Source organism: Kryptolebias marmoratus, linkage group LG6 (assembly GCF_001649575.2).
Source record: "Kryptolebias marmoratus isolate JLee-2015 linkage group LG6, ASM164957v2, whole genome shotgun sequence".
NCBI classification, from domain to species: domain Eukaryota; kingdom Metazoa; phylum Chordata; class Actinopteri; order Cyprinodontiformes; family Rivulidae; genus Kryptolebias; species Kryptolebias marmoratus.
This window is the reverse complement of record NC_051435.1, coordinates 332,997-348,148: the sequence shown is the minus strand read 5'-3', so window position 1 is coordinate 348,148 and position 15,152 is coordinate 332,997. Positions and strand designations below refer to the sequence as shown.

The 15,152-nt window shown below is 43.4% G+C and overlaps 2 protein-coding genes across 2 annotated transcripts in view; both read right to left on the bottom strand.

Annotated features, from left to right (window-relative positions):
* LOC112451394 (titin) overlaps nt 1–15,152 on the bottom strand; it is a gene marked incomplete at its 3' end in the record, with an annotated part of 470,585 nt that overhangs the window by 270,621 nt on the left and 184,812 nt on the right. The gene's annotated exons all lie outside the window — the stretch shown is intronic.
* ttn.1 (titin, tandem duplicate 1) overlaps nt 1–15,152 on the bottom strand; it is a 144,512-nt gene that overhangs the window by 49,462 nt on the left and 79,898 nt on the right. The window contains exons 142-160 of the mRNA XM_037975997.1: nt 12,146–12,448; nt 9,711–9,992; nt 9,438–9,625; nt 9,222–9,333; nt 8,639–8,941; nt 8,077–8,385; nt 7,627–7,908; nt 7,240–7,539; nt 6,759–7,052; nt 3,689–6,658; nt 3,283–3,603; nt 2,874–3,158; nt 2,427–2,732; nt 2,135–2,298; nt 1,672–1,900; nt 1,194–1,469; nt 788–1,087; nt 390–692; nt 2–301 (exon numbers count right to left, since the gene is read on the bottom strand). Of these exons, the coding sequence (XP_037831925.1) occupies nt 2–301; nt 390–692; nt 788–1,087; nt 1,194–1,469; nt 1,672–1,900; nt 2,135–2,298; nt 2,427–2,732; nt 2,874–3,158; nt 3,283–3,603; nt 3,689–6,658; nt 6,759–7,052; nt 7,240–7,539; nt 7,627–7,908; nt 8,077–8,385; nt 8,639–8,941; nt 9,222–9,333; nt 9,438–9,625; nt 9,711–9,992; nt 12,146–12,448 (7,827 nt within the window). The remainder of the gene's footprint in view (nt 1; nt 302–389; nt 693–787; nt 1,088–1,193; nt 1,470–1,671; nt 1,901–2,134; nt 2,299–2,426; nt 2,733–2,873; nt 3,159–3,282; nt 3,604–3,688; nt 6,659–6,758; nt 7,053–7,239; nt 7,540–7,626; nt 7,909–8,076; nt 8,386–8,638; nt 8,942–9,221; nt 9,334–9,437; nt 9,626–9,710; nt 9,993–12,145; nt 12,449–15,152) is intronic.

The following is a 15,152-nucleotide window of genomic DNA, read 5'->3' as shown; positions in this document are numbered from 1 at the left end:
CCATTCTCAGCACAGACCAAAACTGGGTCTGTGGGCTCTGAGGGTTTGCTCATGTTTACAGCAGTTTTGGCAATAACTCTGAACTGGTACTGAAGGTCTCGTTCAAGACCGGTTACTGTATACTCCTCCCTGGGGACATTTTGACTGCTGGTATTGCAGCGTATCCATGTGTCTCCAGGCACCTGCATCACCTCAACATAGTAGCCAATGATCTTGCTTCCACCATCATTCTTTGGACGGGCCCAAACCAAAGTGACAGAGTTCTTGGTTACATCCAAAACCTCAGGTTTACCTGGGGTGTCTATAACACATACAGACAAATGGGTAAAAGTAAGCAAACTAGTAGAATAAAATATTACTGAGTGAACAGGTGTTGATAGTAGACTTACCAACTGGTGATCTAGCAGTTACAAAGTCAGTCTTCTTGCTTGGTTTGCCCTGGCCAGCACGATTAATAGCTGATACTCTGAAGGTATATTCCAGACCCTCAATAAGGCCGGCACATGGGTACTCAGTGTTGCGGACAACAGTGTCATTGGCTTTCACCCACAGAAGGCTGTTCCTTTCCTTTCGCTCAATGTAGTAACCTGTGATGGGACTACCTCCATCACTGTCAGGCTTATCCCAGGCAACAAACATACAATCCTTGTTGGTCTTGTTGATGTGGCAATTTAGGGGCTCACTTGGAACATCTAGTGACAAAATACAAATAAATAAATAAATGAATAAATGTTATATCTAAGGCTAACCAAGACCCACACTTGGGGCATATTTCACCCACACCTACCAAATGGGAACTTGGCAACCATCCTATCAGACTGAATTGGGTCTGACACACCAAAGCGGTTCTCAGCACGGATGCGGAACACATACTCTTTTCCAGGAATAAGTTTTCCCAATCTGCAACTGGTCTTTGAGCAGGAAGAGAGGGCTGTCACCCAGTCGCCTCTACTCACATCACATTTCTCAATCACGTAGTTTGTGATATTGCTGCCCCCATCTTCCAGAGGTTTGTTCCATGACAGGGAGCAAGAATCAGCATCAATTTCACTGATCTCCACAGGGCCTTCAGGAGGACCAGGGATGTCTGAAATACACAGAATTGTATGAGTCATGTTAATTAATTCTATGTTGCAGATTATCAAAATATAAACTGATTTGGCATTTGGCATTTTAACAGGAGTGGCACATACCTCTGATGACAATCTTTAACACTTGGGAAACCTTTGCAGTGCTATTTTCAGCCACAAGACTATACTCTCCACTGTCAGTCCTTGTTACGTCTTTGATGATCAGGACGCACAAGTTTCCAGACTGGTGCACAGCCAAACGACTGGATGGGACCACTGCATTCTCACCACGCATCCACTTACAGATTGGGGATGGTTTTCCTGAAACTAGTGCCTCCACTCGAAGTTTGGCTCCAGCTCTAGCACTTGCTGTTTCTGGCATAACAATCTTTGGCTCCACTGTTGGTCAAAAAACATTTTAGAAATTAGTTCAATTAGACAGTGTTAAAATAACAAATGGTTGTCACATTAAATCCTATGATTGAGCTTTTTTGATGCTTTAATAACTATTTATTTCAAAATAATTATATTGTGAGACAATCAAATATAAGATAAAGTGACTACAGCTGTTAAAAATTATTAGTACAACATTCCAACATACCCATCTGCTCTTTGATCTCAACTGGCTCCCTGGTCTCTGTGAAGGAACTCAAGCCCATGATGTTCTTGGCAGCCACTCTGAACTTGTACTTTTTTCCCTCCTTTAGTCCACTGATATTGATTGTTAAACCTTTGACTGTTGTGTATGCATTCCACACCTCCTTCACAGGTTCTTCTTCCTCCTCTATCACTGGTGGAGGTGGTGGAGGAGGTTCCTGTCCCTCTGGAACCTATGGTGAGTGGGTTTATTAATTGAAGCTTAGAGATTCAAACTTTAGTTTTAATAAGAGCACAAGTCTGAATTGCAAAATATTGTAAGAATGGTTATACTTGCAAATTGGAAATGAGATTTTAACGCATTCTATATGGAAGATTATGTTTTGTTGATTCAAAATGTTTGAAAACCAAATAATTATTATTGTTTTTTGTTGATGCAGTCAGAAAACATTAGTTTTGTTACTAACCTCCACAGGGGCTGGTGGCTCTGGAGGAGGTTTAACTTCAATATATTCAATTACATAACCATCAATCTTGGCTCCACCATCTCTTTCAGGCTTCACCCAGCCAACCATAGCACTGTTCTTAGTTATCTCAAGAACTTCAATCTTCTGACAGGGATCTGGCTTGCCTGAAAACAAAATGGATGAGTTGAAAGTTGTTTTTTTATTAAGTAAAAAAAGACTTGAGACTTTGTAAGGGAGAGTAACATGAGCTTTTCTTTCTCGTGTGATGTACTGTGATTGAACAGGTACTTACTGACAGGATCAGAAGCCAGGTAGGATGTAGGTGTTGCTCTGGGAACTCCAGAGCCATACTCATTGACAGCTGTGACTCTGAAGTAGTATTCAGTGCCAGGCATCAGACCAGAGACTTTAAAGGGAATCTTATCTAGCTGAACTTCAGCCTTAACAGTTGCCCATGTCTTGCGGTCAATGTCACGCTTTTCAACAATGTAGTGTGTCACTTCACTGCCACCATTGATCTCTGGTGGATTCCAAGTCAACATGACCGATGTCTGTTTGATATCTGTAACTTCAAGGTTCATTACAGGTCCAGGAGTATCTGTTTGGAACAATGACATTTATTTAATTTACTTATAATAATTACATTTACAAGAATGTATTTTCTTGATGCATAGAAAAAAAACATTCTGGTAGATTTTTAGCAGCAGTGAAACAATTGTTTTAAAAAGAGTAGACTTACCCAGAACCTTAACATTGACAAAGACAGCCTTCTCTCCTGCAATGCTCTGCAAAGTCAGGCAGTATTTGCCAGAGTCATCACGGGTGGAGTCAGGAATGACCAAGAAGGTCATTGTGTCGATGATGTCAACTTTACCCTTTCTGACCACATTATCGATACCCATCCTTCTCCATATGACCTTGGGAGGTGGTCTGCCTCTGATGGTAGCACACAGTCTAATGGGACAACCAGCCCGAACTGTCAGACCTTGCTTCAGGTTGGCATCCAAGTCAACCTCTGGTGCCTCTGTTGGACGAAACAGTGATAAAGCCACAGATTTTTATATGAGTTCATAAAACCTACTAAAATTGTGAAACTGGTATGGTTTGTGTTCACCTTAAAGCTGCCTAACATCCAATAATGTCCTTACCTAGAATATCTCGTGGAATCACAGCAGCATCCAGGTCACAAGGCAGACTCATGCCTACCTGGTTTTGAGCTGACACCCTAAATTCATACGAAAGCTTCTCATCAAGACTTGTGACAGTGAACTCGCACACAATAAGCTGAGCTGCTACATTGCATCTCTTCCAGCCATCGTCTCCTTTCTTTGCAGTCCCCTGTACCCTCATCTCCACAACATAGCCGATGAGAGGAGCTCCTCCATCAGACACAGGCTTGGTCCATCCCAGGGTGACTGTGGATTTGGTGCTGTCCACAACTTTCAAGTTAGTAGGAGGTGCAGGAGGCTCTGTAAATAGACAGAAGGGTGTATGTAGCAATAGGCTTTGTTATAGTAACAACAAGCATATAAAGAGTTATTGTTGGTTACGTACCAACTGCATCCTTTGCAGTGATCGCACGAGAAGCTTTGCTTGGAGAACTAACGCCAATTTCATTCACAGCCTTAACTCTGTACTGGTAATCATGGAGTGGCAATAGTCCTGGAACAGTAAAACGAGTTCCAGGGACTGGATCCTTATTTACAGGTGACCACCTAATGGCATGCTCCTCTTTCTTTTCCAACAGGTACCCAATGATTGGCTTTCCACCATCTTTTTCAGGCTCGGACCATTGCACAGTCATTTCCTCCTTGCCTATCTTGGTGACCTCTGGTGCTTCAGGGGCATCGGGTACACTGAACTGGGTGCCAGCAACAATAGCCTCACTCTGAACGGCAGGTCCAGGACCCATTTTATTTTCAGCTCGAACTCTGAAGATATACTCATTACCTTCAATGAGTCGGGTTACTTTAGCTTTGTTGGTGATGACAGCATTAGAATGGACAGACCAGACCCCTCTCTTGGTCTCACATTTCTCAATAATGTAGTTGTAGATATCACAACCACCATCATCTTCTGGGACTTCCCAGGCCAGATGGCACCTGTCAGTGGTGATGCCAGACACCTTGAGATCCCTGATGGGCCCAGGCTTATCCAGTACAACCACTTTGGCATTAGCAGAGCTTGTTCCTGCACTATTGGAGGCAGTAACAACATATTTGCCACTGTCACTGCGTCTGGCACCTGTAAGCAACAACTTAGAGAAATCTACACCAGTTTCAATTTGAAGCTTGGGGCCTTTCTTAATCTCCTCTGTGCTCTCATCTTTTGTCCATTTGACATCTGGCTGGGGTTTGCCCTTCACTGTTGCTTCCATAACAATGGAGTCTCCTGCTTTCACAACAAGGGATCCATCCAGTTTAATCTTAACCTCAGGCTCCACCAGCTGCTCCTTAACTAATACTTCTCCTGTGGTTACCCAATTACTCTCACCTCCCTCATTCTTGGTCTGAACCCTGAATTGGTAGATTTGATTTTCAATGCATCTGTCTGCCATAAAGTAAGTCTCCTTGATGGCACCCTTGTGAAGCCTCTCCCACTCATCAGCCTCTTTTGGTTTCTTTTCAATGTGATAACCAAGGTTACGACTACCACCATCATAATCGGGTTTCTTCCACTTCAGGAAGCAGAAAGTCTTGCCAATTTCAGATATATGGAAATCAATTGGTTCACCGGGTTTCTCAATAGGGTCAACTGCCAGAATAGGTGTCTTGGTCTCTGTGGATGGCCCAACACCAATCTTATTCTCTGCACTGACACGGAAGAAATATTCACAACCCTCAGTAAGAGGAGCCTTTATCAGGCGCTTGGTCCAATCATTGGAGACCACTATCCATCCTCTTTGGCTCGGCTGACGACACTCAATAATGTATTGAGTAATCTCAGTGCCACCATTATCTTCAGGGTTTTCCCAAGAGACCATGCAAGATTTCTTGGTGACATAGGCCACTTTCAGATTCTGACAAGATCCTGGTTTATCCAGGACATTCACTAAAATGGTAGCCTGTGCTTGCCCACTGCTGTTCTTAGCGGCAATGGCATATTTTCCATAATCTGATCTGACAGTGTCATTAATGACCAGTTCACAAACAGGGTAATTGTTGTTAAATTCAGTGCGTTTATCTCGAGACAAGGCTCTGGCATCCTTAGTCCATGTGATTTCTGGATCTGGTCTGCCTTTCACTCTTGTAATTAAACTGATTATCTGACCTGCCCTAACTGTCACAGAGTCACGGCAAGATACATCAACCACAACTTCAGGGGGCACCAGGATGTCCTTTGCCAAAATCGTCTCAGGCAGCTCTCTGGGTTCACTGTCCCCAACTCTGTTGGTAGCTCTGATGCGTATTCTGTACTCCATTCCTTCAATAAGGCCTGGCACTCTGTAGGCACAGATCTTGATAAGGTCCTTATTGATTCTATCCCACTGGGCAGTTCCTGACTTCTGAGCCTCAACAACATAGCCCAGAACTGGACTGCCTCCATCTCTTGTGGGCTTGGTCCAGCAGATGTCAGCATAAGACTTACTCCAGTCCTTTAGTTTAAGATTACTGGGAGGTCCAGGTTTAGTCATAGCCCGAGTGGCTTTAATGGGATCAGAGGTGAGTGAAGGCTCACTGATGCCAGCAATGTTCTCAGCAAACACTCTGAACTCATAGCTGTTGCCTTCAAACAGACCAGAGACTCTGTATCTTAGGTCTAGCACTGGAGTTTTATTGACACGGATCCACTTTCCTGTCATTTCTCTTCGTTCAACCACATATCCACTGATAGGACTACCTCCATCATACTCAGGGAGGGCCCATTCCACTGTCACAGCATTCTCTGTGATATCAGAACACTCAGGGAAACCTGGAGGACCAGGAGGATTAAACATGTGCTTGGCAATCGTAGGTGGACTCTCAAGACTAGCACCGATGCCAATTTTGTTTTCTGCACGGATCCGAACAATGTACTCACGGCCCTTCTCTAACCTTGACACCTTGGATTTTGTGCTGGTGCCGCTGGAGCTAACAACTGACCAAGGCTCCCATGGCTTCTTGACATCCTTCTTTTCCACCACATAGTTGGTGATAGGTGTACCACCATCATCTTTGGGTGCCCTCCATTGTATCATCATGTGATCAGGGGTGACCTCCAAGATATTGACGGGTCCAATGGGTGGTCCTGGTAGATCCAACACAGTGACATGAAGGGCAACTGTCTTGCTTCCTACAGGATTGGACACAGTGAGAATGTACTCTCCAGTGTCTCCTCTCTGGCACTCTGGGATACTGAGGATGGTTGAGGATCCAGCAGTGTCGATACAATATCGACCCTCAGATAGGATTTCCTTGCCATCACTCATCCACCTGGCTGTGGGAAGTGGGATGCCTGCCATCTTAGCTGGTAAAGCAATAGCACTTCCAGCTTTAACAACAACACCCTCAATAAGCTTTACATCAACTTCAATAGTGGGTGGCACTGAAAGAAAACAAAACACCAACAGTGTTGTGAGGTTTTCAAGTTTTACATGACACTATATCTAGCTTTTATACTGATAAAAACTCTAAACATGTCTTACATGTCTTCTCTTGGCAAGTGACTGGGACACTAGTGTCAGGCCGGCTTACACCAATGGCATTCTGAGCCTTGACCCTGAAGCGGTAAGTCTTGCCTTCTTCCAGACCTGTCACGTGGCTGTGGTCATTACTGACAGTCTTGAAAGTAACCCAGTCTGTCTGGCCATCTTCTTGGTACTCTACAATGAAGCCAGTAATTTCACTTCCACCAGTGCGATCCGGCCACTCCCAGGCCAACCACACCTCTGTCTTCTCTGCATCAGTGTGGTGGAGGTTCTTGGGTGGGCCAGGAGGATCTTCAAGGTGTCAGAGAAGCACAAATAATTTTTAATTATTGAGGTATCTAAAACACTAACTTGGAATGTAAACAATGCTAACTATTTTCTTGAAATGTTATATTGGTTATCTCTGCTTATAGAGAGAGAGCTTACAGAGCAGAGGCTCACACTGCATGTATTGTAATGTATTGTAACTTTTACTCACAGAGAGGATCAACAGCCTTGATGGGTGTCTTGGTTACAATAAAGTCACTTCTGCCAAACTGGTTCTCAGCAGCCACCCTGAACAGGTACTGTGTTCCTTCCATCAGATACATGGCCATCAGACTCAGCTTCTTATTAGCTGCAGCGACAGGTACCCACTGATCTGCAGCAACATCTTTCTTTTGCACAACATAATGTGAGATAACAGCACCACCATTGTCCTCTGGAGCCTTCCAAGTTAAGTAGGCAGACTCACTGGTCACTTCAGACACCGTCAAATTCCTTGGAGGAGAAGGCTTGTCTGATGGAAATAAGCATATGTAAAGTCCATATGTATTCTGATTTTAAAAAATAATTACAAATTGGAGTTGGAACACATTTCACTTACTTAGCACAAGCACAGCAACTGTTGCTGATTTCTTTCCAGCTGCGTTTTCAGCTGTAATAGTGTAGTTTCCAGAGTCTACACGGACGCACTTGGGAATGAACATTTTGCTGCCCGTGGCAGTAACGGCAACAGTAATGTGTGAAGGTACATCTCCATCATTCTTTTTCCAGGAAACTGTTGGTGTTGGTATACCTTTGATGGTGGCACTCAGTGTAATATCAGTACCCAGCATAGCTAAGTGGTCACGTGCCATGTTGGCATCCAGGAGTAACTCTGGCTCCTCTGTAGAATGGAATAGAAAAGTGTACAGATTTTAGTAGATGTTAGAACAAAAAATAAATAAATAAATAAAATTATACATAAATAAATTTGTTGGACTGCACTGCATTTCCAAATGCAAAAATGGACTATTATGTATTCATGAGCTGAGTTACATCTGAGCCCCCTTACCAGATCTGTCATGGACTTTGATGGTCTGTTTGACATAGGCAGGGTCGGATTTACCAGCAGCATTCACCGTAAAGATTCTGAAGGCATACTCCTGTCCATCAGTCAGTCCAGTTACCACATAATGGAGATCTGGGCACTCCTCTGGAGTTGCGTTGGCCTGAATCCACTCTATGGCACCCGGCTTCTGATATTCCACAAGGTAGCCGAAGATTCGTCCTTTTCCATCGTGACGTGGCATTTGCCACTTAAGACTGACAGAGTCCTTGGTCTTATCATAGACCTCTGGGGTTACTGGAGGGCTTGGACGCACTATGAGGGGAAAACAGTTTAGTCAGCTGTAAGTGCAATAAAGATAACATCTGACAACTTATCAAACCCTCATAGAAATAACTGCTCCCTCACCCTCCTCAAAGCTACAAATGTTTCAATAATAATAATTAAAGTCTACTTCTTCAAACACAAGAAAAGGCAGAACTCTGGATTTGTCAATGAAAAACACTTGTTTTGATTTCAGATGTAGAGTGTAAAAAAAGACGATTGAAGAGAAACATGTCAGACTGACCAATGGGATCTTTAGCGAGGATAGGTTTGGATGGGACACTTGGATCTCCGGTTCCTAACTCATTCTCAGCCATCACCCTGAATTCGAACTCGCAACCTTCCACTAAGTCCTGAACTCGGTACTGAGTTGCTGGATAAAGTGGGTCTCTGGTGACTCTGGACCACCTCTTGGCTCCAGGCTCCTTCTTTTCCAAAATGTAGTTGATGATAGGCTTCCCTCCATCTCGAGGACGGTTCCACAGCACCAGAGCGCTGTTAGCATACACCTCTCTGACTGTTGGCATTTCAGGGGCCTCAGGGACTCCTTAGTATAAGAGGAAAAAATAAAAAAAATATTGGAACAATAAAAAATAATGTATATATTTAAAATACTTTGAACATAGACACTTTATGATTTATTTACAGACTTTATACTACAGACCAAAACACAAGTATTTTGAATGTAATATAAAATTTAGTAAAATAAGGAATTTTGTGTAACTTTGTGTAAATGAAAAACCAAACTACAAGAAAATGTTGTTTATTAAATTCTTGAACCCTTCCTATGATTTATAGGAAGCCTTAAGATGGTGTGATGAACATACTGAACAGATCTTTAGCTTTCATCTCCTCAGACTCTAGTGGGTCGCTGATGCCATACATGTTTTCAGCAGAGATTCTCATGATATACTCCCTGCCCTCTGTTAGCTTGGGAATCTGTAAAAGGAGACAACATATTAACAACTCTGAACTCCAGCAACCCCCTTCCGCTAGAGCCCTGAACATCCCGTAACAACACAACAAACTTCAGGCCTAGGTACCTTGCATGTTGTCTTGGTTGTGGCAGATGTTACTGTGGTCCACATCTCTCTGTTGACATCTCTTTTCTCAATGATGTAATTGGAGATCTCAACACCACCATTGTCCAGAGGAGGCTTCCAGGATATCACCATATACTCCCTGTGCACCTCCTCAAACACCACAGGACCAACAGGAGGAGTTGGACGGTCTGCAGGGAAAAAAAGAAAGAATAAAAAGAAGTTTTGTACTGCTGATGGTATCAACCCATGTTTTCTTTAAAGTTCCAAACGTACCAACAACTATGATGTTGCTGACGCCTTTCCTTGATCCGGTACTGTTTTCCACAACCACCACATATCTGCCACTGTGCTCGCGTTTGGACTTCATCAGGCCCAGTGACATGGTGATCGGTGTGTTTTTAAACATGATATGTTTGTCAGCCTTCAGCTCTTCGTCATCTCTGTACCAGGTAATGGATGGCGCTGGTTTGCCGGTATAGCGACCCTGCAGCAGACAGCTCTCTCCCACACGAATGATGATCTTATCCCGAAAGTCCAGCTCAATGGTCGGTGGCTCTGTAAGGACAGAAAATAACAGAAACATTTTAAAACATTACTCAGAGTATTCTTTAGGTTTTCCATTTTTCTATTCTTCCTGTTTTGTTTTTATCATTTTCTATCCATCCATCCATCCATCCATCCATCCATCCATCCATTGCTTATACATGGTCGGGTTGCGGGGGCAACAGGTCCAAAAGAGACAAACCTAGACATCCCTTTCCCCAGTGCCACTCTCCAGCTCCTCCTGAGGGATCCCAAGGCATTCCCAGGCCAGAGTGACCTCTGTTCTACCGAGTTCTGGGTCTATCCCGAGGTCTCTTCCCAGTGGAACATGCCTGAAAAACCTCCAAAGGGAGGAACAGATCAGATGCCCAAACCACCTCAACTGACTCTTTTCGATGTGAAGGAGCAATGGCTCTGAGCTCCCCATGGATGACGAAGCTCCTCACCTTATATTATCTCTAAAGGCCTCCTTCGTCAACTTGACAGCCTCCATCACCACTGGTGTCCATCAGCGGGTCCTCCAGTTGCCGCCGCAACAGGCGCCAATGACCTTCAGGCCATAGCTCCTAGAAGCTGCTTTGGCAATAGAGGACCTGAACATGGCCCATTTAGATTCCATGTCCCTGACGGCCCCCGGGACACCTGAAAAACTCTCCCAGAGGTGTGAGAAAAAGATCTCAAGGACAGGAGGCTCTGCCAGACATACCCAGTTCACCCTCACTATTCATTTGGGTTACCACCAGGTGGTGATCAGTTGACAGCTCTGCCCCTCTCTGTACCCGAGTGTCCAAAACATAGGGCTGCAGGTCTGATGACACAATTCCAATATTGATCATAGACCTTTGGTCTAAGGTGGCCTGGTACCAAGTACACTTCTGAACCACCCTATGCTCGAGCATGGTGTTCGTTATGAACAGTCCATGCCTAGCACAGAAGTCCAATAACAGAAAACCACTCCGGTTCAGATCAGGGAAGCCATTTCTCCCAACCACACCCTTTCAGATAACTCCATCATTGCCCATAAGGGGCATTGAAGTCACCCAGGAGAACAACAGAACCCTCAGACAGCACCCCTTCCAGGACGCCATCCAGAGACTCCAAGAAGGCTAGGTAATCTGAACTGCTGGTGCTTGGTACATAAGCATAAACAACAGTCAGAACCTTACCTCCTGCAGCCTGAAGCCACAGAAAGGTGACCCTCTCATTCACTGTGGAAAACTCCAACACCAAGGCGCTCAGCCGGGGACTTGTGAGTACCCCCACACCAGCCCAATGCCTCGCTCCCTGGGCAACTCCAGAGTAGAAAAGATTCGAGCCCCCCTCCAGGAGTTAGGTACCAGAGCCCAAGCTGTGCATAGATGTGAACCCAACTATATTTAGTTAGTATTGCTCTACCTCACACACAAGCTCTGGCTCTTTACCCATCAGTGAGGTGACATTCTATGTCCCTAGAGCTAGTTTATGCCACCGGGAATCAACATGGCCAGGAACCCTCCCTTGCCTGCCGCCTGACTCACATGGGACCCGACTTTGATAATGCCCCTCGCAGATGGTGGGCCCACACAGAGGTGGCATCCTGTCTCTTCTTTGGGCTTGGCCTGACTGAGCCCCAGGAGGCAAGGCTTGACCACCAGGAACTCGCTTTCAAGCTCCCCCTTCCCAGCCTGGCTCCAGGGGGGTGCCCAAGTTTCCCTTTTCCGGGCAAGGTGTGCTGATGCTTCTGCTATTCATCCATCAAGGTTTTTGAATTGCTCTTTGTCCGACCCCTCACCTAAGACCAGTTTGCTATGGGAGACCCTACCAGGGGCAAATTCCCCAGACAACATAGCCCCCAGGGTCACGGGGATGCTCAAACCTCTCCACCACGTTAGGGTGGCAATTCTGCAAAGGGTTTATCATTTTCTCCCCCTTCTAAAATAAGAAAAAGCAGGAACTACTGTAGCCAACAAGTAAATGTAAAATTCAAACATATTTCAATGTATTAATGCTATATGGTTATCTATACATAAATATGGATATATAAATGCATATACTGTCATTTTTCATGTTTAAATCCTGAATTTCAAATGTTTAAATTAGAAAAATACAACCACAAATTTACAAAGACATTCATTGGCATTAATTAAGTGTAATAATTACAGATTTAAAGGTGAAAAAGGCCTCACCCAGTTCATCTTTGCAGGTGATTGGTTTGGTGCAGAAAGAAGGTTTGCTTGGCCCGACTTCATTTACAGCAATCACTCTGAACTCGTAGGTGTCGCCTTCCCGGAGGCCATCGTATGTGAACTTCCTGTCCATCAGATGCTCCTTTGTCAGTCTGGTGAATTTGTCCTTGCCAATCATACGCACCTCCAGGATGTACATGATGATCTCAGAACCTCCGTCATATTTGGGCGCTTTCCAGGTTAGGCAGATCATATCCTTAGTAACCTTGGTAACCTCTAATTCTTCTGGGCGGTCTGGCACACCTGAATACAGAAAAAAAATATTCCTTATATGTGATAATGGATAATTATTTACAATGACATTATTTAAATGTAATTCTCATTATTTAGTAATCACTTTTTCCTAAAGTAACATGGGAAGCCCTGATCAATGTATGATTGGGAGGAATTTTGGGAGGTGGCAAGACAGAGCATTAGATCATAAACCTTCTATTCCACTCAGATCCCATCTACAACAGACCTCTGATTCAGGCAAACTGCATTTGGGGTTTTGAGAAAAAAAGCTTTTTATAAACTCTTTTCAAACTAGAAATGATTAAAAACTAATTTTTTAGTCTGTTCATTTCTACTTTACAAACTGAAATATTAGTTAAACAATGCCATCATTGCCTACTTTGCACAAAAATAGAAACAAAAAACAATAAAACAACTTAAAAAAAATAAATCAAAACATTGTAAATACAATGGAGTGCAACATTAAGACACAGATGCTAGCTCACCCTGGGTTAAAAGCCAAAGAGGAAAAAACAGTTTTTATACGAGTTTTAAAAACAGAAAGACATGGGGCCTGCCTGACCTTCAGTGGCAACTCATTCCACAATTTAGGAGCCAGAGCTGCAAAGGCTCTATCTCCTCTAGATTTATAAAAGGGATTCAGGACTAAAAGCATCTGGTCAGACGATCTAAGAGCACGTGATGGCATATAAAGGTGAAGCAGATCGGACAGATAAGAAGGGCTAAGACTATTCAAATACTTAAAAACAAACAAAAGAACTTTAAAATGGATTTGAAAGTGAACAGGAAGCCAGTGCAGGGATTCCAAAACTGGAGTTATGTGCTCGTTTACCTGCACCAGTTAAAAATCGTGCAGCAGCATTTTGTACCAGCTGTAAACGAAGAGGGAGACCTGGCTAACTCCGATCAAAAGTGAGTTACAATAATCCAGATGTGAAGTAATAAAAGCATGGATTACTGTATCTAAGTGGCACCTAGAAAGGAGGGGCTTCATTTTTGACAGGCGTCTCAGCTGAAAGAAAGATGACTTAACCACGCTGTTGACATGGCAGACGAAGTTCAGGCAGGGGTCCATTTTCACCCCCAAATTTGTGAGAGTTGATTGTACTAAAGTTAGAAAAAGAAGACGGATCAAGGCTAGATTTTTTTAACAATGGTTGCACCACAGCATGTCTAAAATTGTTTGGTACTACATTAAATATCAAACTGCTGTTGATCACATTAAGGACCAAGAGGCCAACAGTAGGAAATAACTCCTTAAGAAAACATGGAGGAGCAACATCAAGGGGGGGAACCAGACAATTTCATACTGGTAACTAGTTTCTCTAGACAGATAGGCTCCAAATGATCAAATACAACAGGGCAGGGGACCACGATGGAAGGGTCATGGGATGGAAGAGAGATACAAGCACTAGTGTTGACAACCTTGTCCAAGAAAAAATTGAGAAACTTATCACAAAGTTCTCTGGACGCTTCCAGAGGGGCCGGTTCATGCGCAATAAGAACAGTGTTGATTGTATTATAAAGAACATGGAGTTTGTGAGAGTTAGCAACAAAAATGCCAGAGAAATATTTTGCTCTGGCAGTTTTCACAGCTCTTTGATAGTGACACCAACTCTCTCTCAATGTACCAAAAAAGACTTGGAGTTTGTCCTTTTTCCACATGCATTAATTTCTCCTGCATTCTCGTCTAATGGCACGTGTATGGTCACTCAACGAAGGCTCCTATCTTGGCTTTAATAGCCTGGTTTTAATCAGGGCCACATCATCACACAGACTGATTGACAAGGAAAGCTCCTCAGTGCTGAGAGACACAGAGGGCTGCAAATCTAAACAATTAAATACAGTGGAGAAATGAGCAGCGGTGGAGAAGCTAAATACATGGCATCGTCGAGCAGGAGTGCAGGACTTAACAGGTTTATAAACAGGAATAAAATCAAATAAAATAGGCATGTGGTCTGAAAACAATGCATCACCAATTTCCAAGTTACAAATAGATAAACCATAAGATAAAACACGGTCCAGGGTTTGCGTGCATTCATGGGTTGGGTCTTTCACTGATTGAGTGAGGCCAAAAGCATCCAGTACACAGATGAATATTAAAATCTCCAACAATTAAAACTTGCTCATATTTGGATGTGTATTCACCCAAAAAAATCTGAAAAGTCCTGCAGGAAATCCTTTTTATGCTTTGGTGGCCGGTAGATGACTGCTCACAAAAGAGCAGCCCAACTCAAACATGCTCAGTTCAAAGCTAGAAAAAGCAGTTGGGAGAACCAGCTTCTTACAGTCAAAACTTGATTTATAAATAATCACCAAACTTCCTCTACAATCCAAGGACCTTTGTGTATTAAATTATGAGCAGCCTTGGGGATAAAAACAGAAGAATATAGAGCACACACTGGCACCATCTTTGCCATTGTCCATTAGTGTAAAAGTACTGAAAAGCTGCATCCTAAAAGAAAAAAACATGTATACTGTAAATATAGAGAGAAATTAAAAAGGGGATTTATCAAAATAAACTGTCAAATGAGGTCTGGGTTGTTATGCTGAAAATTAAGCTTTTAAACATTTTGGATCTATAAGGTTCTGGACAAAGAGTAGACCAGGAATCAGTGACAGCCAAACAGACAAATGAGTGGCTAGTAGCATAGCTACTAGCCACTCATTTGTCTGGTGAATGAACATGCACAGCTAGTAACCACAACAACAA